The sequence below is a fragment of the Falco biarmicus genome, chromosome 8 (assembly GCF_023638135.1).
Source record: "Falco biarmicus isolate bFalBia1 chromosome 8, bFalBia1.pri, whole genome shotgun sequence".
Lineage (NCBI taxonomy): Eukaryota > Metazoa > Chordata > Aves > Falconiformes > Falconidae > Falco > Falco biarmicus.
In genome coordinates this window covers 1,299,964-1,324,706 of record NC_079295.1, presented here as the reverse complement: position 1 = coordinate 1,324,706, position 24,743 = coordinate 1,299,964, and the positions used below count along the sequence as shown (strand labels likewise).

At 37.7% G+C, this 24,743-nt stretch overlaps 1 protein-coding gene across 4 annotated transcripts in view; it reads left to right on the top strand.

Moving 5' to 3' along the window:
• Positions 1 to 24,743, top strand: part of AOX1 (aldehyde oxidase 1) — a 46,616-nt gene that overhangs the window by 10,578 nt on the left and 11,295 nt on the right. For all 4 annotated transcript variants that reach the window (XM_056348520.1, XM_056348521.1, XM_056348517.1 and 1 more), the window contains 19 exons: positions 1,026 to 1,170; positions 1,341 to 1,433; positions 3,200 to 3,351; positions 3,591 to 3,684; positions 6,253 to 6,362; positions 7,202 to 7,386; positions 8,531 to 8,693; positions 9,537 to 9,629; positions 11,597 to 11,766; positions 12,892 to 13,018; positions 13,488 to 13,610; positions 14,711 to 14,807; positions 15,764 to 15,888; positions 17,307 to 17,440; positions 18,702 to 18,789; positions 20,312 to 20,398; positions 22,666 to 22,857; positions 23,164 to 23,391; positions 24,460 to 24,555. In XM_056348520.1, the coding sequence (XP_056204495.1) occupies positions 1,026 to 1,170; positions 1,341 to 1,433; positions 3,200 to 3,351; positions 3,591 to 3,684; positions 6,253 to 6,362; positions 7,202 to 7,386; positions 8,531 to 8,693; positions 9,537 to 9,629; positions 11,597 to 11,766; positions 12,892 to 13,018; positions 13,488 to 13,610; positions 14,711 to 14,807; positions 15,764 to 15,888; positions 17,307 to 17,440; positions 18,702 to 18,789; positions 20,312 to 20,398; positions 22,666 to 22,857; positions 23,164 to 23,391; positions 24,460 to 24,555 (2,502 nt within the window). The remainder of the gene's footprint in view (positions 1 to 1,025; positions 1,171 to 1,340; positions 1,434 to 3,199; positions 3,352 to 3,590; positions 3,685 to 6,252; positions 6,363 to 7,201; positions 7,387 to 8,530; positions 8,694 to 9,536; positions 9,630 to 11,596; positions 11,767 to 12,891; positions 13,019 to 13,487; positions 13,611 to 14,710; positions 14,808 to 15,763; positions 15,889 to 17,306; positions 17,441 to 18,701; positions 18,790 to 20,311; positions 20,399 to 22,665; positions 22,858 to 23,163; positions 23,392 to 24,459; positions 24,556 to 24,743) is intronic.

Below are 24,743 nucleotides of genomic sequence, written 5' to 3'. Positions count from 1 at the left end.
CTGATTAGCAGTAATTCATCAGAAGAAATGTCATAATACTTCAATATAAATCCAAAATTATATTCCTTTTTTTCCCAGTGATCTTATTGAATTTTCACATACAAAAATAATTATATTGGGAAAATGAAGTTGCAGAGTTTGGTATTAAGTGAGAGGGAAAAGTAGTAACCCAAACTGAGTTTTCAGTGCAGCATCCAAAAATAAAAATGCTTCTCTGCAAACTGAATGGCAAACACTTTCTAACATTGGCAAAACAATGCATTTTCCCCATTTTGGCTCTTAATAGTTTGGTCTTCTCTGTCAAAACATCAGCCTCAGAGAGCCACCCAAACCAAGGAGTGCTTAGCTGCAGTGATTAAAATATGACAAAGATATAAGCAGCTGAAATAAGAGCACTGGAATGGAAACTGTCAGGCATCCTTACTGACAGCAGTATTTGCCCCAGAAAAACTGAAAGCTGTTTGCTTTATGTTATTATCAATCTACAGATTCAAAGCCAAAATCTCTGTCACTCGTTGGCTAATTACAGAGAAAGATTGATAACTGTGGTACAGGAGTTCTTGGCTGTGGATTTGTACCACCACTAGTTCTCAAGCTATTTCCAAGTGAGCAGTGTTAGAACAGCCAGAGACATCCACATGCATGCTTAATCTAGAGAGGGATGCTGCTGCCAGTGTCACTGGTGACCTCCAAGCAAGCTAAGTGTGCAGACACCTCCCTAAGTAATTTTTATCACTTTTCTAATAATTTCAGCAATTTCAGGATCTATTCTTACCTTTTTTTGCTTGGGGGCTATTTATTATCAATCTTATTAGCCCATTGGAATTAATTGCAGATGTTTCACCCACGCAGTCTAGAAGTTCACCACTGTGCAAAAAGCCAACATAACAGTCCCATTTCTGCCCAATTTTGAGGGATTAAGTAGAACTGCCATTAAGAACTTCTTTTGACTTTGTCTAGTGTCTCTTAGACCTGGCACTTGTCTGTATGTCCAGATATTTAAATCTGCCATATTTGCCCATCAGAGAATGGCTGAAAGTCAACAGAAGAGAGCTCTGTTTTTTCATGGGGAGCAGATGACATGGATTTCTCCTGTAAACTTAGATGAATTACTGGATCTGAAAGCTGCCTACCCCAAAGCACCTCTTGTGGTTGGGAACACCAGTGTGGGTATGTATACAATCAGAATGGCTCCTGTTGCCATCGTTCCAGTGTGCATGGGAGGAGTGGGGCTACATTTATCATTCCTTTTGCGTTTTCGTCCTTAAGGTTACTCTCCACTATGCTGGAGTTGTTATTATGGAAGATGTCTTTTGTCTAAATCTGTTCCTATCTGGTAGGACCTGAGATGAAGTTTAGAGGCGTGGTCCATCCAATTGTTATTGCTCCTGCAAGGATCCTGGATCTGAATGTGGTGAAATTCACGGATGATGGTCAGTAGCCTTTACTTTGTTCAGATGTAGGAAATTCCTCTGCAGTAAGGGATGCTGCTCCATTCCGTAGTGCTGAAGATGTGAAGTGCTGTGCAACTGGTTCTTAAGCATGCTTGGTTCTTTCCCAGGCCAGGGTGGCTGTGGTGACTGTCCTAGTGCATGATACAGTTTTGTTTTCATGACACAGTGCAGTACTGACCAGCAATATTGTCTTGGGCTCCATTAGTTGTAATAGTGCAAGGGTAATTATTCTGCTAATACTGGTTCTGGTGCTAAGTCATGAAATACTGGCTTTGTGATCTCTGTACTGTGCTATGCTGTATAGCAGAGACACACACATACAGAACCACAGAGGAAGTTAGCAACACTGCATGCTTGTCTACATTAGAAAAAAAGGCTGTGATTAAACAGGCATAGCTAATATGCATTAGACAATCTTGTTCTCAGTCATAACAGCATTCGTTATTGTGTATTAAAGATCTCATACTCAATTCATATATATATATAAGATGAGCGTGGAGATTTTTTTAAAGTTAGACTAGGTTTTAGTTTTTAAATAAATTCTGTTGAAATTAGAAATAACTAGAAATACATTTAAACTTGCCATAATAGCCTAAATTAATTAAATATAAATTAAGTTGTTCAAGTTTACTGCCAAAGTTTTAAGGAAAGTCAAGCTCTATATCTGATGAAGATTACTTGCTGTATGCCTGAAGCCGCTTTCTTGAAGTGGTAAACTGTGTTTGACAGTTCTGTCATTGCATTTAGAATACCTCTTTCTTTTCAGATCAGTTATCCAGTTCTAGTCAATGAGTGGTTTGTTCTTAGTTGAAAAGTAGCTGGGAATTGAGAAGCAGGGAGAATCTTTACTGCTTTTTTTTTAAATCTATAGATAAAACTTCGTTATGACTAGGTGAGACTAACTAGGTCTAAAATGAGAGATCTGCAGTTTAGTTTGCCAGCCAGAAATAGTATTTCCTCTCTTTATCAGATTTAAATGTAAAACGTGTTTTGATTAAGTTTTTGTTTTAAATACAAAAAATTTAGTACTGCTTTACTTGATTAATAAAAAGCCATTTAAAAAAATACGTCTTTTATTTTATATTTTTGATGGAATTCCAGTGTTCATTCAGAACATTCATACATCACATAAATGAAGTCTATTAATAATTTTGAATAGAAAGGCACTGTTTACTGTTTTATAATATTGAAAATTGTAAAAAGAATTTAAAAAGATAAAATGTATAACTACTCAAATAAATACATATGGTTATAGGTTGTCTTTCTAGTGGGAAAAATGATACTATATTCAGTGTTAGGACTGTTTGGGTTTTTTTGCAAATACTACCTACCCATACTGTAGGAGAATAACTGGAATGTACATATGCAAAGCAAGATCAAATTATGATGAAAATCATGTTTAAAAATAGGAAATGCCTGTTGAAAACATTTTGAAGCTGACTTACCTTTCGGTTACTCAGTAAAAGTTGGTGCAAGGGAAGCAGCTAGAACAGGCAGCTGGAAGCAGAGAAGGGATTTCCCTTCTGGTAGAAGTAGTGAGCTGTTAGCTAAATTTCATAATTACATGAGATTTTACCCTCGGTCTCCTGAAATGAAAGGTCACAGTCTCTTTACTATGCAAAAGCCCCTCCCTTTATATCTGCCTGTATTTCACATAAGCAGTCGTAGCTCAACAGTATGAACATAGTTTAAAACCCAGGCAATATAGCAGTGCACACATTACATTCACAATCTTTTGGTTACAGGATTAACTCTGGGAGCTGTCTGCAGCCTCTCTCTAGTGACAGACGTTTTGACAAATGCAATATCAGAGCTCCCTGAAGAGAAGACAAAGGTTTTCTGTGCTGTCCTGAAGCAACTGAGAACTCTGGGCAGCGAACAGATAAGGAACGTTGCTGTATGTTGTGCCTTCCTTGCTATAACAATTGTAACAACTTGTAAAAAATGCGAAATTGCTCCTGACCACATGTAAAACTTGCATTTTTAATTCTGTTTTTAGCATGAGTTTTCTATCAATGCATCTTTTCTGAGCTTTCAATATATATAAATTCATATGTAGTCTGCATGTTATATTGTCACCTAACATAAAAACATGAAGGTGATAGGAAAAGGTAACATAAATTTCTTTTTTTCAAGTCATTAGGTGGAAACATCATAAGTAGAAAATCAACCTCAGACTTGAATCCTATTCTGGCAGCCAGTGGCTGTATGCTCAATCTGGCTTCAAGAGGTAAGAGGTATCCTGTCCCTGTAGTAGTGCCAGAGGTACAGGATCCTATTGTATGGGGAGAAGGGAAATAACAATAGGTGAACATTTGTTAAGGAACGCTTTCCCCATGCTCATACAAGATTACATCTGCAAGGGAAGCAGCTTCCAAATGAACATGTCACAAGATTCTCATGTCAAGGGTAAATAAACATTCAGACCAATCAGATTACATGTACTTCTGTGCACAGTGAATTGCTATAAGCACTCATAAAACCTCACAATTTGAGTGGCTGTATACTACCTCCCTACATCCCTGGTATTTTTTTTCTGTAACTGATGCTTTGCCATAGTTTAAAATCACCCTCTTGGCCTGAGGAGGACTCTGGCTTCTTGTTCTTCACAGTTACTCACTTCTGATACATGAGCCACTAGTCTAGCACGTTTTTCACGGCCATTTCCTTAGTTTCCTTCCATCACTGTATATATACTCCCCTCTACCCGCTCCTTTGTTTGTGCGCTACCTTACCGTTGGAAGGTTGATGGAATTATTGGTAAACATGAGCTATCTGGTGGCCTAGAGTTGCATGTTCTCCCTTCTAGATGGCTTATGTCCTTTTTGCTCTTGACCCAGACAGAGTGAGTGTTGCCATTTCAGACCATGTAATACTCCACTCAACACCCTGAAATACACATTCTTTAAGGGGATGTTTCTGAGCCAGGATTTCCTGGAACAGATACACAAAAACTTAACACTGTGTGATTTCCATGACTTCTTCCTGCATGGTTTGGTACTGAAAGGAAAAATACCTGTCAGAATGTTGTTCTGACAAGTGCAAGTACAAGCATTTCCATCTTCTTGCTCAACAGTTCTAACGATGAGCCTACTTATTTGAGTGATGAATAAGATCATTGAATGATACCTGTTTTTGCTACCCTGGCAGAACTTTAGTGCTGGGAGAGGGTTTATAAGCATTTTTCACAGGTTTTTAACTTACTTTACCAAACGGTGGTCAGTAAAACATAGAAAAAATAGATTGTTCAAGAAAAGGAGGTTGCAGAAGCACTGTTAGTTATTATTATTTATCTTAGATCCCAGTGTAAGGGAAAATGCACCTAAATCCTTGCAGACTCAAAGGTGAGGTTAGACAATGATCTTTATGTATGTAAACCAGGGGTATTCTGGAAGGAATTGCAAAGGCAAAAATCCAGAAACACAAGTGCTGCTATTCTTAAGAGTTTTATTTTTCAGATTCACAGTTCAGCAAAGTAAAATTCCTTTAATGAGGTTTTGCTGTCACAGTAGTTATATCTGAGGAATGCAATTTTAATGCTAAATGATATTCTACAATGAACAGGTTACAGTGACATCGTCACATGTAACATGAAAAACATGAAGAAAATAATCATGCTGTAAAGCAGCCAGTCTTGAGGAATCACAATCATTGAATGTGATGGGAGTATTGTAATATATAAATCTTTTTAAAATGGCACAGGAGATTATCTGGTTATAGAAAGTCTTGGGGTAGATCAGGGCTACTGTAAGATAAATAGTGTCTAGTGATAAGAAATCATTTATTTAAAAATGCATTGGACCTCTTAGGTAGCATGTGAAAAGTACAAAGAAGTGAAAAGTACAAAAAAGTACAGAAGACTAGTGAAAAATCCACTTTGACTTCACCTGTCTAGCACATGTGGATAAATTCCACACTGGTGAACCACTGTGGATTTCCATCTGTACAATGCTTGTGCCTCTGTGTTCTTGCAGAACAACAATGCTGCTTGACAGTTGTGTTACTGGCACAGTTGCAGTCCTACCAACAAAATGTCTTGAGCCAATGGACCTTGCTTAATTAATAGAACCAACTATATGTGTTAAAATACTGCATTTCCAGAAGTCTTGCTGGCTTTACTGTGTAGCAATATTGGCAAACCCAGTGTAGCATAGATGAAGTTTAAGTGTTCAAGGGGCTTTTAGAAGTTTAGGTTCCTTGCCAAATTTTGCCCTACTTCCCTTTTGAAAATTCCATCTTTAATAGTATTTATTGTAGAATGACAAACATAGTGCTGTTAGAATAATTGATCAAAAAGAGAGAAGAAAAGGCTGTAGCATTTATTCCCTTCTGAATTCCCAGAAGTATTCAGAATCTCAGAACAAAGCAAATAAACAAAAAAAGCCAATGAAAACCCAACCACCCAATTTTTTTTTTTTACTTTTGCAGCAGTTCTTCCCCATTCAGTTTTCTTCCTCATTCTTGATGTTTTAGAAGGGAAGGTAGTGATGATGGCAGCTGCTAAGATTTGGAACAGATGGACAGAAGTGAGGATGGGATGGGATGGGATCATCAGTATCAGAAGGGAGGATTACAGAATGGAGATTAATCTCTGAGCACTTTCTTAGGACTCTGGTGTTATGATGCTATGGAAGATGGAGCGGTCATTTATATTTATAGAGCATACCACTGTTCATTTGTTATGTAAACTCTGCAGTTATTTACGCAGGAAGGCAGCAGGTATTTCTTGACAAAATATGATTGATGTATGTTGATTGCACAATTGTACAGAAGTTTCTGGATTTGGGATTTTTTTTAGGAAGAAAGCGACAGATTCCTTTGAATGGTATTTTTGTAGATGGAGTTGGTAACAATGCCATTACACCAGAGGAGATCTTAGTCTCTGTCCATATTCCCCATTCTAGGAAGGTAAGTTACTAGTTTGTTTAGGTTTGCTTTAAGCAGAGTTAAAGACTATTAAACAAAGAGCAGGAGGGGGCATAATCCCAATGTTTAAAGTCACACTACTACTGCTCTCTTTCTGTATTCCTTGCATTTGATCCTGTCAGTGCCATGCTATGTCCCAATTTCAGCCAAAAAACACAACTCTGCAAAACAGCTGGTGATACATAGTGATATTCAGACAGAAGTTTACCCTGAAATGATGAGGGCAGTAGCAGTTATCTAGATGCCCTACAGAAAGGGTCTTGGACAAGCTGCCATAGTCCTCACCAAAGCAGGCTGCTCACCAGTGTTATGGTTGGCATCAAGTAGGTAAAGCATTATTACCTCTTGAGGATTTTTCTTAAAATGAGGTAAGATTGGACATGTGCGTGGTGCTTCCAGAAATGTGGCTGAACTGAGTAATAGTCTTTAACTGGTATTGTGTTTGCAAGAGTGGGTATGAGATCTTGTAAGAGAATTACAGGTCATGTTATCTGAGTACTAAACTTTGGCAGTACTTTGAAGCCTCTAAGCTTTTGGTCTTGTTGTAAATGCAACTCCACAAGATCCTTGCCTTCCAGCTATCTACCAGGAACAATTCTAGGCCATCTGAACTGTGTAGCTGATGGAAGACTGGGTATGGGCAGCTAGAAAATCAAAGGTGGTGAAGCTACTGAAAGGTCAAGAGAAGGAAGCGTATGGTCTTGAATGCTCAGGAAGTTGAATTTGTGCTCTTTGGGTTTTTATTCTCATTTCATGCAGTGCAATAATAAGTTCTACTTCCAGATACTTTCATGTCTGCACTTCTGTCTGATTTTGCTCAGGGGGAGTATGTCTCTGCATTTCGGCAAGCACCAAGACGGGAAAATGCTCTCCCAATAACCAATGCAGGAATGAGAGTCCTTTTTGAGGAAGGTGCAGACATAATAAAGGATTTAAGCATTTTTTATGGAGGTGCTGTCTCTACCACGGTCTGTGCAAAACAAACCTGTTGGACACTTATTGGAAGGTACAATTTTTCTCTCTTCTCTGTATTTCTGAATAAAGGGACTTCGAGAGCTTGGGTGTACTTCCTTGGAGCCTGAAAGTACAGAAAGATTTCACTTGCCTGGCCAATGCCATGTCTGTTCAAGTGAATGACCTGGTCAAGCCTTAGTGATGACTTTTCAGGACTGTTACATTTTACAGTCTGCACATGGATGCAACTGGGTGTGAAGTATGCAGAGAGATACGAGATGTGAGATAGGTGGATGAGATATATGTAGTCAGTTGTGCATCTGAATGCAGGCATTTGTGAATGATGCTGGATCCTGTAGGTTTGATAATCCCCTAGTACTGGTGTTCTTCGGTCCTTCAGTTTGGCTCTAACAGAAAGTTTAAGAACTTCAGATGTGCCCAATATACTTAGGAGCACAAGTCAAGCCTTACCAATCTCTTCATCTACAAGATCCTAATAATCTCTGAAATTAATCCCTGACATTCCCTCCCACTTTGCAGCATCTTTCCAAGTTCTGGAGGAAAAAAAAATACAAATAATTCAAGCAGTATAAAGCTATTTATGTAAACACTCACACAGGACTGTTTTACCATTTAATTTACAACTGTTTCACTAGTTGAATTACTCATTATTTTTTGCTGCTCTACATGATTGAATTTATTCTAACAGATTTGTGTTTTGACATCTAAGCTTGTGTAACTGTGGAGAGCTAACTGTGTTGAGATACTTCAAGGAGACAGCCTTTTCAGAAAATATACAAACAACTATACAGCACTAATCAGATCCCTTGAAAGCATCTACAGTTTGCATCAATATAGTTATCCACTTTTCTTTAAATACAGAACAGTATCTGCAGAATAGTGATGCTCTATAAGACTGTTAAATCAGCTTTAAAACTGTAATAGGGTTTATTTATTTATTTTGATTTTTAATGTTGGCATAGCACTCGATTCCCCTGACTCAAGGGACCTCACTTCTGTGAGCAGCATTGACCTACACTGTTTTCCAAATTGCAGATCATTACTAGAATCAATATTTTCTCTTCATTGTGAGCAGGATTATGCCTGTGGTCCATGGTACAAATGTATTACTGCTTTTTTTTTTTTTCTTTTTTTTTGAGTCCTGGCCTGATTGTATGTATTATTCTTCCTGATAGACACTGGAATGAACAAATGTTGGATGAAGCTTGCAGACTACTTCTTGGAGAGATTGCTCTTCCAGGCTCAGACAGTGGTGAAAAAGTAGACTATAAGAAAACTTTGATGGTCAGTTTCTTCTACAGATTTTTCCTGGAAGTATTGCAGTCATTAAAGACAACGGTAAATTAGTTCTCCATGTCTGCTTTTCTGTAAGCAAATGAAAGGGTTTCTTCCTATCTGCTGATGCTTGCAATTTATACAACACGCTAAATATTGTCTTCGGTGTTCAGATCTACAGAAGCAGATAAGCACTTAACTCGCAAAGAAATTGATGGAGAGATGCCTGTTTAACTTTAGGTGCTGAGGTATCTTTACCTTGAACATTAGGTTTTAAAAACAAATGAGCAATGTTAATGCAACAGTGTATCAGTATTGAGCTCCCAGGCCCAAAGAAAACATGCATGAGGTCTTACTCTGTACCTGTTCAAAACATAAACAGACGGAACAGAAATAAAGGTTTTGGAAAGCAACTGTAGGTGTTAAACCAAACCTCCTTCTTGTATGAGTTGTTGACTGGGAGAGGACTCCTCCAAATTTTAATGTACCTGTTTTTGTTTAAAACTTGTTCTTATGAGGAAAAATACCCCTTTTGACTTTTTTTTCTGTGTTACCTTGAGCTCTTTCCTCTGAATTACCATTACTAGGTAATTCATTATTACCAGGAGTGATTCTGTGCCAGGTTTGATCAGATCCCAGAACAAAACTCTTCTGACTATCCCTGCTTTATGTTGCTTACTTTAAACAAGCGTATTTGTTGAATCCAATATATTTTTAAATACTATTTAGTGAAATCTCAAAACTCTGTGTTGTTTTAAAATTGTTGTTTTAGAGCCTTTCTAGCTTGCGAGAGTCTGGAAGGATTTTGTGGTATAAAGAGTTTGTATTTGGTTATTTTGGTGGTTAGCTTTTTTTATTTGGAATGTTCAAAATGTGAGTTTTAGTAGTAATTCCCTTCCTTTTCAGGATCCTTGCTGCTATCATGGCATACCTATGGAATATAGGAGTGGCCTACAAGATTTCAAAACCAAAATGCCGCAGAGTATCCAATTATACCAGGCAAGTGATTTTATTCTAAGGTTGTTCTGTGATATGTAAGACTTGGTAGAAGGTCACGGTTCAAACATGACCCTTGCCATGAGGCTCAGTTACAAATTTTGCAAAGGTTTGAAGGCAACAGTGTCTTAGCGGATGATTTTAGTTGTATCTCAGTTAGAAAAAACTTGTCTGTAAAAACAGACTTATACAGTTATGCTGATATTTTCTAAACAGTTCTTAAAAGATAAATATGCTTAACAAACTCCACTGTCAGACTGCTTATAACTTGGTATATTGCAGTGTGCAAACCAATTGGAAAAAAATTAGAAGAAAGTAAAAAAGATTGAAAAACCCGTCTATAGCTATCACTGTAATATTCTTGTCACGAGATACATGTTTCTTAAGATCTGAGAGAGCTCTTAGGTGTTGCTGTAGATGTAGGAATCGAGATGGGAGTTTGTGATGGCTGATCAAATTAGCAAGCCTATTCGAGAAGTGAGCAGTAGAGGGCAGCAAAGAACAAACACCTTTTGGATTTTCTGAGCTCACCCATCTGACTAGGCCTTGGTGGGAATGCCTGCAAGGATTTTTGATATTTAGATACCCTCGTCACAGAAGTAAAATTCTCAAGTTTTTGAAACATAAAGAAAATTCAAATTAAATCTAAATAAACATCTTTTTTCAGTTTCAGATACTCTTTAACATTTTAGCTTTAAATACTTCGAATTTGTTCATCATTGTGTTCAGCTTTCTTCAATTATTGTCAGGAAAAAAAAAAAGAAGACATACTACAGATTACTACAGATGTATAAAAGGGGCCAAGATCAAAAGAACTGGTTCTTTATAACTTTCAGCAATGTATTCCCTAGTTGCAAGAAAGTGACTAAATAACAGAAATTGAAACAATATCTTATACATATCAGTTGTCATTGAGCAACAGAAATTTAAAAACCTGGAAATTTTTTTTTTTTTCACTTTGAATTTCTATCTAACTTCTGCAAGTCCCTATCTTTTGTCTGAACTTCTTCCTCTGAACATTATTAAGCTTTTAAAATTAAAGGGAAAAAAGAATGCATATCCAAAGATAAGCACTTGGTTATTCTGTTAGAGGAAAAGTTGAGACGGCTGAGACAGCCATTCGAGGAACTCTGGGCACTCAAGTGAAAAATGTCTGTTCCTGGCCTTGAGTTAATAGCAGATCACAGTGTGCCAGAAAGTGCAGGAGGCAGAACTATGTACCCAGAACACTTGTGTGCTGGAAACTATAGAAGAAAAAAGATTTTGAGCAGTTAACCAGTTCTAAATGTAGACAAGGAAGAAGTTAGTGTGAACACTGACCCAGAAATTGGAAAAGTGTACTGGAAGTTGGCAACAATTAATTGGTGTGGCAGAATTAACAGGCAACACTGAATTAACTTTCAGGACAGACTTAGCAAAATAAGGTTAATAAGGCAGCACAATTGATACACAGGTGCAAGGAAATAAAATTGGGAAGGAAATACTTAAACAACTTTTTCTCAAGGATTTACATTGATCAGTTGCAGTCTTTCAGCAAGTAGGACAAATCCTCAGAATCACTGCAAATACCTCAAAATACAACACCAGACACTGGTAAAATACAGAACAGAATCTTGTGAGAGTAATTCAGAAAATTATCAAAGCTTTGTGACACCAGTCAGTAAGGGAGGAAACTGTCCTCCTGAAAAAGAAGTGCTGTTTGTATCACTTTGATATGAATGATTAAGGGAAAAAATCCAAGTAGACAAACCTGTGCAAGTCTCTCAGAAGGCTCCTTAAGAGAAGAAAGTGAAGAAATCCCCAGGAGCAGCAGTCAGGTCCTGCATCCACACCTGTTTTCAGTATTGAACCAGAAGATGGTAATATGAGCGGTTGTTCCTTCATCTGATTTTCTCATTGGTATAAGAATAATATGACTGTTCTCTTTTAAACTTATTTTGAGTGAGGTATGTGTATTTTTGACTGTACAGGACATAGAGCCGAGTCAGTCTCCTCAGGATCCTGTAGGACGGCCCATTATGCACCAGTCTGGAATTAAGCATGCCACTGGTGAAGCAGTGTACATTGATGACCTTCCTTCTGTGGATGGGGAGCTCTCCCTGGCTGTCGTCACTAGTTCCAGAGCTCATGCTAAAATTGTGTAAGTGTTCAGGGTGTATCTGAAGAAAGTGTTATTATGTTATTATGTGTTATTATGAATTGCTGTCTGAGATTTTGAGAGCAGACGAATGAGTTATGTCTATACAGAACAGCATGCCCGATACCTGCACTGGCTCAGGTGCTGGAAGTACTAGTTGTTCTAATAGAAAGCTCTGTTTGGATTTAAGTGTCTCATTCCATATTACTGTGCTAATAAGGATGAACTGTTTCTGGTCCATGAGCTAGCCTAGAGCCAGCCTAGGTACCCCCACAAAGGGCTGAGCTGGGCAGTGCAAGCAGGCACTGAAACTCAGCTTTACCAACACAGCTTTGAAATCTCAATTCTATTATGAAAAAAGAGAATTGTTCAAAATGTAGGAAGTAGCATTGCAACATTGCAGCAACAAGGTAACAAAACTCATAGGAGGCCTTACAGGAGAAGATGGGAAGAGGATTTTATTTTGAAAGAAAACTGTTCTCGCTTATGCTTTTATACTCCCAAGATACACCTATTCCAGCAGTTTGTTCAGCATTCAGGCACCAAAGTGCACATGCCCAAGTTGTCTGCCCAGCATTCAGGCACCAAGACATGTATCCAGGTGGTCTGGTTAGGATTAATTGTGATGACAGAGAGGACTGGGGCTTCTAGCTATAGAGTCCTTGTCATATTTCCTGGCTTATTCTTAAGTTGGTGATAGCGTGATGGGTTTGGATGTGCTCTTTTTGGTACCATCAAGGAGCTGACATCAACCCCACCTCTGTGAGTCAGTAGGATTTATTAATTTGCCTTTGTCTTCTGATCTGGGTGTCCAGAGAAGAAGCCTGTAGATGTGCTGAGATTTTGATGACCTGCTAAACTAGGTGGTATCAAAACACGCCATTCTTTTAGACCTTCTACTGTTCTTTCTGATCCTTCTACACCCATACATTCCCATGAATTGGGAATTTTAATTTGCCTTTAGCCTGCACTACTACCTATGCCAGAGATAGAAGGAAGAGACATGTCTGAACCCATGAGCAGATCCCAGCAGTACAAGAAACATACCTCTGTATTGTGTTCCCTTCCTGTGTGCAATGCTTTGTAAAACTAGTGAATTACACTTCTCTCTTCTCATATCCCAATCAGATCTATAGATACCTCAGAGGCTCTAAACGGACCTGGTGTGTTTGATATCATAACAGCTCATGATGTACCAGCTACAAACGAGTTTTACTATTCTGATGATCCAGAGATTATATTTGCAAGAAACAAGGTATAAGTAATATCTTTTTTAAACTATTTTCTTCATTTTTACTGTTTTCTTCAGCCTTTTATAATGAAATTTTACTTAGGCATATGACACAGAAAAGTCTTAGAATTTTTTCCTGCTCCCTTTTCAGTTTCAGAATAGCTGATACGTATTGTATTCTGCCTCGAGAAGAATGGAAGAATACAGAGTAAACCTCACAAAACCATCTAAGCTGTTGGGAGAGTATATTTCATTGAAAGTTAGGTTCCCGTTATCCATTTTTGAATATTGTATTTTCCCTGATCCCCCAGTTATGTTGATGTTTCTAATAATTTGTTAGCTTCATGGATGATCTAAAAAATACGGAAGTCCTAAGTCAAAACAAAATTCTAAAACTAAAACATGAATAGTGGCTATGTGAAAGAAGAATATCAGCAGCACATATGGGAATCATTTGAATCCACTGTTCTATCAAGTGATGTGTATATTACAGGTCATTTGTGTGGGTCAGATTGTCTGTGCTGTGGTTGCCGATTCAGATGTTCATGCCAAACAAGCAGCTGCAAAAGTCAAGATAGAGTATGAAGTGCTGGAACCGGTGATCTTAACAATTGAGGTACTAATAATTTCTTTTCTCTTGCTTTTTTTGTTATTTTATCTATTTAATTAATGGAAGCAGCAGTTTACACTCTTCACTTGCTTTTTAAGCATGATTTTCTAAGGAAACAAGGTGAATATGAACATCCATTTAACCAGTCTGTCAGTCTCTCTTTAAATCAGTTTTCAGCCTTTCAGCTAATTTTGACCACTTGTGATAGATAGGCAACAGTCTCAGAAGTATTAAAGATTCCCAAAAGTTTCGTAATAATGAACGTAAGAGGACAAAAGAAGAACTCTTTAAATATTCCCAGTGAGGCAAAGGCAATGAGCATGCTAGTTGTTTATAATTCTTTTGGTAGCTAAGAGCTGGTCGGTCAGCATATGTATATTGGCTGGACAATCAGCTCCTGATTATCTGTAGCAGTTTTATCTGTTGTCCAGCTAGCAAGCCAGCAAAGTTAGGCTGGAGACATAGGAAGTGTTGGGAGAATGTGAGGAGAAAGATGTTAGGGATACAGAACATTTTGGAAATGTGATATAGGAGTCATAGGGGAAATTGACTTACGCTGGATTAAAGAGATGAGTGGAACAAAGGACACATTTGCAGGGAAACAGCATAAATTCTGGTAGTCACTTCATAGCTTTGTTCCATAATGCGTGTGCGGTGTAATGTAACAGTCCTTCTGATATAAGAATAGAAGCTGTCTCTTTTTGAAGTCTTACTAGAAATAAAGAAAATCATACCTAATAGATTGCACTTTTACTTAGTCCTTGTGATTTCTTCTCTTAATGGTGTCACTCTGGATGATGTGATTGCATTCTTACTCGTTGCTGTCTTGGTCATTTGCTAGATGTATGAGAGGGAAGAGCAGGTTCTATACAGTGAATGCATTTCCATCAGGAACACCAGGTACATCAGGAAAGGATTGCTGGAACTGAATACACAAACTCATTAGCAATGACAGTAAAGTGATGAATACTGTTGTTCATTGACTTTGGTTGCTGGTGGTTCAAATCTCTGAAAAGAATGGTGTTTCTTCTGAGAGTGAAATGCCACAACAAGCTGAGAACCTTTAAAATACTTAAATAAACTCTTTCTCTTTTTCTCCACTGCAGGAAGCTATAAAGCACAACTCGTTCTTTGAGCCAAAAAGAAAATTAGAACAAGGAAATGTTGATCAGGCATTTGAAGCTGTTGATAGTATAATTGAAGGTAAACTGCAGAATACATTTGGTGAGAAGTTGTTGTCAGAATTTGGGTTTGTCTGTCTGTTCTTCAAGTCCCAGTTCTACCTTTTTTCTATATAGCGATTAGGCCTGAGAAAGCTCTTGGTCACCTGGAAGAAAGTGTGATTAAACCTAGTGGTCTTATGGTCCTGCTTCTACATTCAAGCTTTCTGCATCCTCTGTCCTTGAAACAGATTCACAGAATAATTAGGTTAGAATCTAGTCCAACCTCCTGCTTAAAGCAGATCCAGTTAAAGCAGGTTACTAAGGGCCATGCCCAGTCAGGTTTTGGATATCTCCAAAGATGCAGATTCCACAACCTCTATAGGCATGTTTTCCAGTATTTGAGCCCTTTAGTGGTGATTTTTTTTTTCTTATATTGAGTTGAGATGTCTTATGTTCATTGCCTCTTACGCTTCCACTGTGCATCTCTGAGAACAGTCTGGCTCACTCTTCTCTACATCCTCCCATCAGGTAGTTGTAGACAGCAATAAGATCTTCTCTTAACCCTTTTCTTCTTGTGGATGAATAAATCCAGTTCTCTCAGCCTCTTCTGATATATTCTGTGGTCCAGCCCCATGACCATCTTGGTGGCCGCCGCCATGACCTGGTCTAGTGTGTCCATGCTTTGTTGAACTTATCTCTTTTATTTAACATTGTCACCGCTTGTAGGCAATATTATTCTGCTTTTGATCAAGTTCTGTCGATGGCACTGGAACAGGACCAATTTAATCCTGCAAGGATTTTTGCTTTTATTTTAGGTGTTACTTCTTCATACAAGAAGTGTCGAAGATCAGAAGACAATTACCGTGATTGGTAATTGTCATAATTATCATAATAACCATGATGATGATGGACCATTAGTTCTTTCCTGGTTCATTTCTTGTGTCCTTTTCCATTAGGAAAAGGATTGTAACATTTGTGGTTTTCTCTTTGGATCAGGGGAGCTTTACATTGGGGGACAGGAACACTTCTACATGGAGACTCAGAGTGTGCTTGCTGTTCCAAAAGGAGAGGATAAAGAGATGGATTTGTATGTATCAACACAGCATCCAGCAATTATTCAGGTAATACAGAGCATTCTCGGAGAAAGTGGTTGAACCTGTGACATAAGTTTGGTTTACAAATCCATCTTAACAATTTAGAAGCAGTAGGAGCATGAAATTGCACGTCTGGATTATCCAACAGCAGCAGCTTTGTAGAACTGCTATACCCTGATAAACACCAACAGCTACCCTGCAAGGATAAGGAGGAAGTAAAAGTATTTTATTTCCCTTTGAACAAAGTACCACATGCCTTGCTATTGCACTGTGGAGTGCTGAGGCTTCTCCATCCCTGTTAGCTTTCTGTTGAGATGAGGAGCAATCAGCACCCTGCAGAACCAGTCTGCTGATGGTTTGATCAACTCTCAGTAGCTGTAGGTGAGACTGCTGCTCCATGCCATAGTCATCATCGTAGAATGGTGTGGGTTTGAAGGAACCTTTAAAGATCATCTAATCCAACCCCCCTGCCATGGACAGGGTTATCTTTCACTAGATCAAGTTTCTCAAAGCTCCTTCTCAAACCTGATCTTGAACACTTCCAATGATAGGGAGCCCACAACTTCTCTGAGGAACCTGTTCCAGTGTCTCAGCACCCTTATTGTAAAAGATCTAACCCTGTCCTCTTTTCAGCTTAAAGTCATTGCCCCTTGTTCTGTCAGCAGGCCTTCGTAACAAGGCCTTGTTTCTTATAAGCCCCATTTATATATTGAAAGGCCACAATTAGGTCTCCCTGGAGCCTTCTCTTCTCCGGGCTGAACAGTTCCAACTCTCTGTCTTTCGTCATGGGAGAGGTATTCATTCCTCTGACCATTTTCACAATGATAAATGGTAAAGCAAAGCTGACAGTGTATGGTCTGCATAGCAATAGCAATGGTGCATGAAACTGATAGTATTTTGGACTCAACACTGACATTTTGTGTTCAAAGCCCAGTTCAGCTCCTTTTATCATTTCCATTATTATTATACTGCCAATAGCCAAGAAGCATGAAGGTTTGAGAAAATTATTTGAAGCAAGAACGTTCCTAACACTAGCAAGACCTAAGATTATTAAAAATCAAATGGTTTTATTTGAATTAAAAATAAAAATCACATTTATGATCTTAGTAATAAAAATAATAAAAAATACATTCTAATCCCTTTTCCTTATACCTGAAGCTTCTTACTGTTTAGATAATGAAATCCAAGGGTATTATTTTTCACTTCTGCTCATGATCCTTCCTTAGTCTCTGTGACAGAGATTTTAAAAGTCAACATTGCTGAGTGTTTGTTGTCATCTTTTTCTTGCTTTTTAACCTAGGGTGAAGGAAAAATTATTTTAATCGGATTAAAACATAAACCCTAGAAACATCTATAGAACCCTTTTCTAGAAAAGGTTTTCCTTTCACAACTTAATTTTTAGGCTTGATTTGAGTTGACATAAAAGATTTAAACTCATTTTACAGGAGATGGTAGCTGCAAGTTTAGGTGTTCCAGCCAACAGGATCATGTGCCATGTTAAACGAGTTGGTGGAGCTTTTGGTGGGAAACTCCTGAAAGCTGGCTTACTGGCATCAGTTGCTGCAGTGGCAGCAAACAAGTAAGTGCAGTATATGTGTATTGGGATATGAAGAGAAAATGAGGTAAACAAGTTTTGCATTTTGACTAAAATGCTTTCTACTGTCCCAAAGTTGCTAGCCAAAAAGTCATGAAATCCTGACTGTTCCCATTTTGTAGGACTGTTCAGTGCATTTCTTTATTTTGTTTTGTTAGACTACTTATGTTAAGCAGCTCTAGTCTAAACTAAATTAATGGGACTTGAAGATAATGGTATTAGTATGAGCTAGAAATATTCTTGAAGTGATTAAACATTTCAAAAGGACCAGTCCCTAACTACTGAGGCTCTGTGTGGATGTTCAAAACATGACATTAACCATCTAGATGTGAACTTCACTGGCACAGCAGCCTGCAGAAGGAATAGTTCACAAGTGGAACTGCTTTTAAGGACAAGTTGTCCCCAACATCTTTCAGTCAAAATTAGCTTAAATCTATAAAGTATTATGTTTTTGCTAATACTAGTTGAATTAGCTTAGGAACCTTAATACATAAAGCTCCATCTTTGGCAGGACAATATGGGCATTTAGCTGTCAGGGTGTAGTAACCTCTTTTAAAAGCATAACTGATACGCTGCAGAATGTATATTGGGCTGCATCTTGTCTTAGCCAAAATGATCTTGTAATCTGAGTGGTTAGCTCAACATGTTTCTCTTGTTACAACTGTCACTGTTACAACTCTTGAATATTTTTGTCCATGTTAGCTGTGTTTTGGATTAACCAGGCCATGCTAAATACTTTTTTATAGTTCAAACAATCTTTTTTTTATTGTTAGGACCTTATTTTACATCTTAAGTCCATTTTTTCAAAAGTAACTATTTTAAATGGTATATGCATTTGTAGACTAATTTTCATATTTTTATCATTATGCATTTTTTATTTCATTCCAAGGCACCCTATTTCAGTACAGTTCTGAATAGCTAAGAGGCGACTGTTGATTAAAGTTGAATTCTAACTGCTGTTAGTTTGCTTAACACAGTTCTGTCTTAACACTGAAATAACAATTTCTTCAGAAAGTTTGCAGTGAGTTATCTTGTTGGCTTTCAAGAGATGAAAAAATTCTGAAATTACTGTAAATTCAAAAAAATACAATCATAGCTTTAAGCATATATTTTAGCCTATTAAAATTAAGTTTAATCTAACTGCATGTTTATATGTATGGCTAGATCTGGATACATGATGAATAGCCATCTTGTTAATAACATCCCTCATTTTGACTGAAATTTGACTTTTCTTTTTTTCATTTAGAACCGGCAGAGCAGTCCGTCTTATTCTGAGCCGAGGGGATGATATGTTAATCACTGGTGGCCGACATCCTTTTATTGGTAAATATAAAGTGAGTGCCACAAGAATTCAGTGAAAAAATACCTACCCATATTCTGTGAATAAGTATTTCAGTGTTACTGGTTAATACGTGTTCTAGTAATGAAAATGAGTATAATACATTTGATTTAAAAAAAAAACCTACTAGCCAGGAAACAAAGAGATAAAGTTGCTGTACAGCCCTTTCTCTGCTTCTGCCTCTGTCTCTGCAGGATTTTGTTTTGTTTTTTTCTAGCCCCTTTATGTCCTTTTTCTTTCATAGCTCGCTCTGTCTTTCTGGGATGAGAAAGCGAAACAAGCTCAGACTTCTCCTGCAGGAGTTTATTTTAAACCATCCATATGGGGTTCACACAAAGGAACAGCTAGTTTTTCACAGAAACAGTGTCATACAGGAAAACTCACCCTATGGAGGAAATTAATCTCTTCCCTACTCATGCAATAGTCATAACTATTTGTTAGGACAATTTCTGCTGCCTCTCCTGTCTCTGCTTGTCACGGAAATTACACTTGCCAGCCACCGTAACAGGGTTCGACCCCAGGTTTCTGCTGAATCAATAAGATGAAAGACAGATTCCTCTATAAAAGTACTTTTTATTAATAGCGCTACAGCTTGAGCTGGGTGCCTCTGAAGAGGGACTCCAAAAAATGAAATCCCTGGGCAATTATACCCTTACAATCCTAAGTTTCCCACCATTCATGTGATAGTTCAGATCAGCAGTAATATTGGGGTCTGGGGTCTTCCCATTCTTCATTGGGTCCTTTCATGTCTCTAGGCAGGCCATTTTTTTTTCATATCTCTAAGGGTGCAGCTTCTGGTGATTGTAGCTTGCTTATCTTCTGGCTTGAGCCAGCTCTGAGGCCTTCTTTTTCTTAACTAGATGAAAGTTCAACATAACTAGGTGAAAGCTCACAGTTGCACCCTAAGGCTTCAGCAAATTTAGCTACTAATGCTAAGCAAGTAATGCTAAGCAAGTTCTATATAAGTAGTATATCAAATCACACAACATACTACATAGGTAAAGTAAGGTATGTTTTATAACATGTTTGCATAAAGTTGAAAATTAGCTGTAGCTCATGTTGAGAATCAGGGAATATTAGTGGCAATGTGTGAAAAGTAAGATATAAGATAAAGATAACGTTTCCTTGTTAAGAAAAACAGATGTCATACTCCATCCACCAGACACTATGCTTACAGTCAGAGTGGGATTTGACTTTGCTACAGTGAACATTCCAAGATGACTCACCAGCCATCTCAGATAGTACACAGGAAGCCACTGGGCTTCCCTGCTTCTTTCTTTCCCAATGGAAACATCAGTATGTTGCTTATTGTATGCTGTACATATACAGATCACAGATGCCAGGTAGGAAAGCTGGTATCTTAGGAACATGCTTTCTTTCTCTCTTGCTCTTCTGTAGTTTCAGTGGATGCTGGCCAAAAATTAATAGTGCAGTATAACTTTATTTGTCAAAATATACAAACATTGAAGAAATGAATGAATGCCAAAATCTAAATAGGCTATTGTTGATTCTTCTAGGTTGGCTTCATGAATGATGGTAGGATCAGAGCTGTGGATGCCAAATATTACATTAATGGAGGATGTACCCCTGATGAGTCTGTCCTGGTAAGGATTTTATAAGCTGATGAATCTTATAACAAGGAGGAATCATTAGCTGCGAAATGACGAAGGCCAAATTCCTTTGCCCATGTATTGTTAATCGTACAGCATTTTGATATAGAAACTGTGGGCTGTTGGAAAATCTACACGTGCTAGTTTAGCCTTTTCTTATTCAGTTCAGTGTAGCACTGAAATACTTTTTGATCTTTTTCTATGCATTCACTTCATGAACAGTTTCTCAGGCTTGTTTTTGCCACTATAAACATGTCAACTAACAAAATATTCCTTTTAAAATACATAGTACTTGCATTTGTGCCTGCCTAAAGCGTTATGTCTACAATTCTGGGAAGACCTTTCTTAACCTTCAGGAAATTCATAGTGGTAGTTGTCCTGTTACTGTCTCTGTGTGTTTCTGTACTGGGTCTGCATTTACTGTGCTGTATACCTCAGTTCCTCACTTACAGGTCTGCAAAGTATAAAATATTGCTTGCTTTAATATCAGTCACCAGAAATTCATGTTTGCATAGCTATTCTAGCTGTAACTGAAATGTTTGTTGAGGTTGCTACCCCTCATCGGCTTGTCATTTGCCCCACCTATGGCTATTTTCTGCACTCTGAAATCTGTCAGTGTAACTGCCCATGCTATTGCTGCCTACCCTGGTTCAGAAAAACAACCTGGGTTTGAAAAAAATCCATTAAAATCATGTACATTGATGCAGATCACATGTCAGAACCATATTAAGTTGAAGTTCTACAATGGTATAGTGAAGCAGATGGACTTAGAATTATTCCAGCTGCAGCTGGAATAGTACATATGATAACATCTTAACTCTCTAACATCACTCCCTAATTAATTAGATTGACAGCCAATGGTCTAGCTGTGTGATTCCATTTGATTCTATCAGTATAGCATTAATAATCAACACTTTTGGGAGGAGGAAAAGGTTTATTTGAAATAAAACTATAAGCTTTGGTAAACAAAAACTCCAGGTTTTTCTTCTGTTGCAGTGTGACTTATCTGTGTTTTCCCAAATCAGTATTCTGAGATTTATTCTTTCTTTAGTGGGGACCTTATTCTGTGGGAGCCTAGCCCCAGAAAGAGCCAAGATGCTTGATGCTTATCGTCATAAAGACTGGTCTTCCAGCATGGGAGTTGAATACCAGTAATCTATGCTTAACTTAGTTATTGTTCAGTCAACAATTAATAATGTGTTTTAATTCTGTATGATTGCATCAAGATTAGAACAGACATTTCTGGGAAGAAATTTTGGCATAGGTAAGAGTTGTATTATAATAATATATTGTGTTCATTCTGTTTTATCAATAACTTGTCTTAAGACAGATCAGTTTCATACACACACTTTCTCTGAAGTCCATAAAAGTTGTGTTCATAATTAAAAAAACCCAGAATACAAAACTTTTTTTTTCTCCATTCCACAATAACACCTCAATTTATATTTCCTAAGTGGAAAGGTAGTGTGACATTATTCACATGCACAGTTATTACACCAAAACTATCTTCAGTTGTTTCTATGCAGAAAAGTTTTGAAGTTTATTGTTTAAAGCTCAGTGGGAACAGTAGGAATACAGGCTTAGATTTTCCATTCTGAGAAATCTACTTAACATTGAAGAGAGCCAGTGGACTCTTCCTCTTCATGAGGCATCAAAACATTTTTAAACTTACTTATTTTGATACTGACTCCTAGAGCCTAATTTGAAGTCTTTAATACGGGATTTTCCTTTTCTTATGTTTTTGTGTTTGTCATGTGAAATCTCTAAAAGGGAAATGAAGGACCAGAGGACTGCAGTACATATGCTTCCTGGTGGAACTAAACCTTAACTGTGAATTTCCATAGGACGTGATAATTCAGAATGCTTTCATCAGTTCCTTTCATAGCTCCTATTGCTTTAAATCTAATCTGCCAATTTTTAATTGGGTGGCTTTTGATGTTGAAGTAGGAGCAAAATCAATTGTGAAATGGAGTATCTATTACATCCTTAACTACTGACCAGCACTCAACTACTAGTAACGTCAGCTGTGTTCTGAGAATACCAAAATATAAATGAAAACTAATATGCTGCATGAGAAATGTATGAGTAAAGTCTGTGTATGTGCACAAGATTATTCTTACTACCAGCAATTGACAGAAACCCAATTTTAAAGCTAATTGTCTCAAGTTAAGCTCTTTATATGAGATGAAGTAGATTTAAATGTGAATTTGAAAGAAGCAGTGTTCTGACATTTAACTAGACCTGTTTGTTCCCTACCTCAGGTAGCAGAAGTATCTTTATTAAAAATGGACAATGCATACAAGATTCCCAACTTGAGATGCTGCGCTTATGCCTGCAAAACAAACCTGCCATCAAACACAGCATTCCGAGGCTTTGGCTTTCCCCAGTCAGCACTGGTGACAGAAACTTGGATAACAGGAGTTGCAGATAAAACTGGTTTATCACCAGAAAAGGTGACAGAAATGAACACATCTTCTCTCCTGAAATGAAGTCTGTGCAATTGGGAAGTTAAAACCCTTTAGATTAGCTCAACTGTTTGAACAAGTATTTTCTAAGTCAATGACATAATTTGTGCTAAAATTCATATATTTTTTTTAATCATCGTCTAGTTGTTGCATGATTAGCATGCTCTTGCAAACTGCACCGAACTGGAAATTGTTCCAAGAATATAAAGCAACCTTCTTGTTGTCTACTAGTCCCTCCAAATGGTCAATCTGCCTTTAACAAGATTGTGATAGCTGTTAATTTTATTATTTCAGATTAGGGAAATAAATATGTATAAGGAAATTGAGCAGACACACTTCAAACAAAAGCTTGATCCACAAAACTTAATACGGTGTTGGAATGAATGTATGGAGAAATCTGCATACTACAGCAGGAAAACAACTATCGAAGAATTTAACAAACAAAATTACTGGAAGAAAAAAGGGATTGCCATTGTACCAATGAAGTATCCATTTGGACTAGGCACACGTTATCTTACTCAGGTTAGTTTCTTTAAAAAATAAGTGAGCTAAGCTTTTTATCCATAGAAGATCACAGTTACTCTGCCTTAGGATACAAACCCAATGTGTTATCGTCCACCTTCTGGAAACCTATCATCCTCATAATAGTTGTTCCCTGAAGGCTACACTAGCTTCTAGATCTCTTCAAGCTGAGATCAAAGTTGTCTGGTTTTCAGGGCCCAGGCAGCTTGGACACTGCCTGCTTCAAAGGCCAGTCCCATCTCTTGCAATGTGGTATTGGTGTAGATGAGTTGAACACGTTTATTAAAAGTGTTTGAGGACTGATGGCAAAGTATTCATGGGCTAGGTTATCCATTCCAGAAAACAGCTCTGAGCTTATTCTTTCTGACCATGGGGGCACTATGGGATGCTGTTCTTAAAGACTTAACCCTTTGATGTCATCAAAGACTAAGTTTAAGGAAGAAAAGGAGGACAGTAGTGGTTTTGGTCTTTGTATTTTGTTTAGTGTAGGTGTCCAGTGCTTATGGAATATACAGCGTTTTATCAACTGAAAATTGAGTAGCTTGTGTCATATCAAACTGGCTGTCTCTGTTCAAGACTAAAATCACAGGGGCTTTGTAGTCTACAGTGCTACTCCCAGCTAGCCCAGGAGGAGAATTTCATTCAGAACCTTACTGCTGTGTCTAATGCTGACAGCCTGCCCAGCCTATGCTGTTGAAAAACCTGTGTCCAAAGGCTCTCAAAACATCAGTGGGAGAGAGAATGGAACTTGGAGGAATTGGCATGTACAGCCACTAGTGAGGAAGATCCACCATCTTCTTTTGGAACCATTAAGATACTGTTGCCAGATGTAGATTTATTTCAGGATCCAGCAACAGAAAAAGCAGACCTCCAAGTGTTTATATCTTTTTATTTTGAAGTCATTACAGAGGAAGAGCAGGGACTAGCATTCCATATTTTGCATTCTGTTCAAAAGCACTAAACAGATAAATTGAAATACACTTCAAAACTGTGTCTTTTTCGATTCATCAGTTCGTCGCAACATACAATACATTTCTCGCTAATCTTGATCTTGGTTTTCTTTTTTAGGCTGCAGCTTTGGTTCATATTTATACTGATGGGTCTGTGCTTCTGACACATGGTGGAATTGAAATGGGGCAAGGTATTCATACAAAAATGATCCAGGTAACGGATGACCCAAACAAATATTTCCTTGTGCTTTATCTGTCATGCAGATAAACAGTGTGAAGGTTTTCTTCTTAGTTAATTAATGTACCAGTAGGACAATTTCTTTATCAGCATAGCCGCTGCTTCTTTGCATTGATAGAGTTAGAAAGCAAAAATACCTTCATTAAGAGTCATAGAGGTAGCAG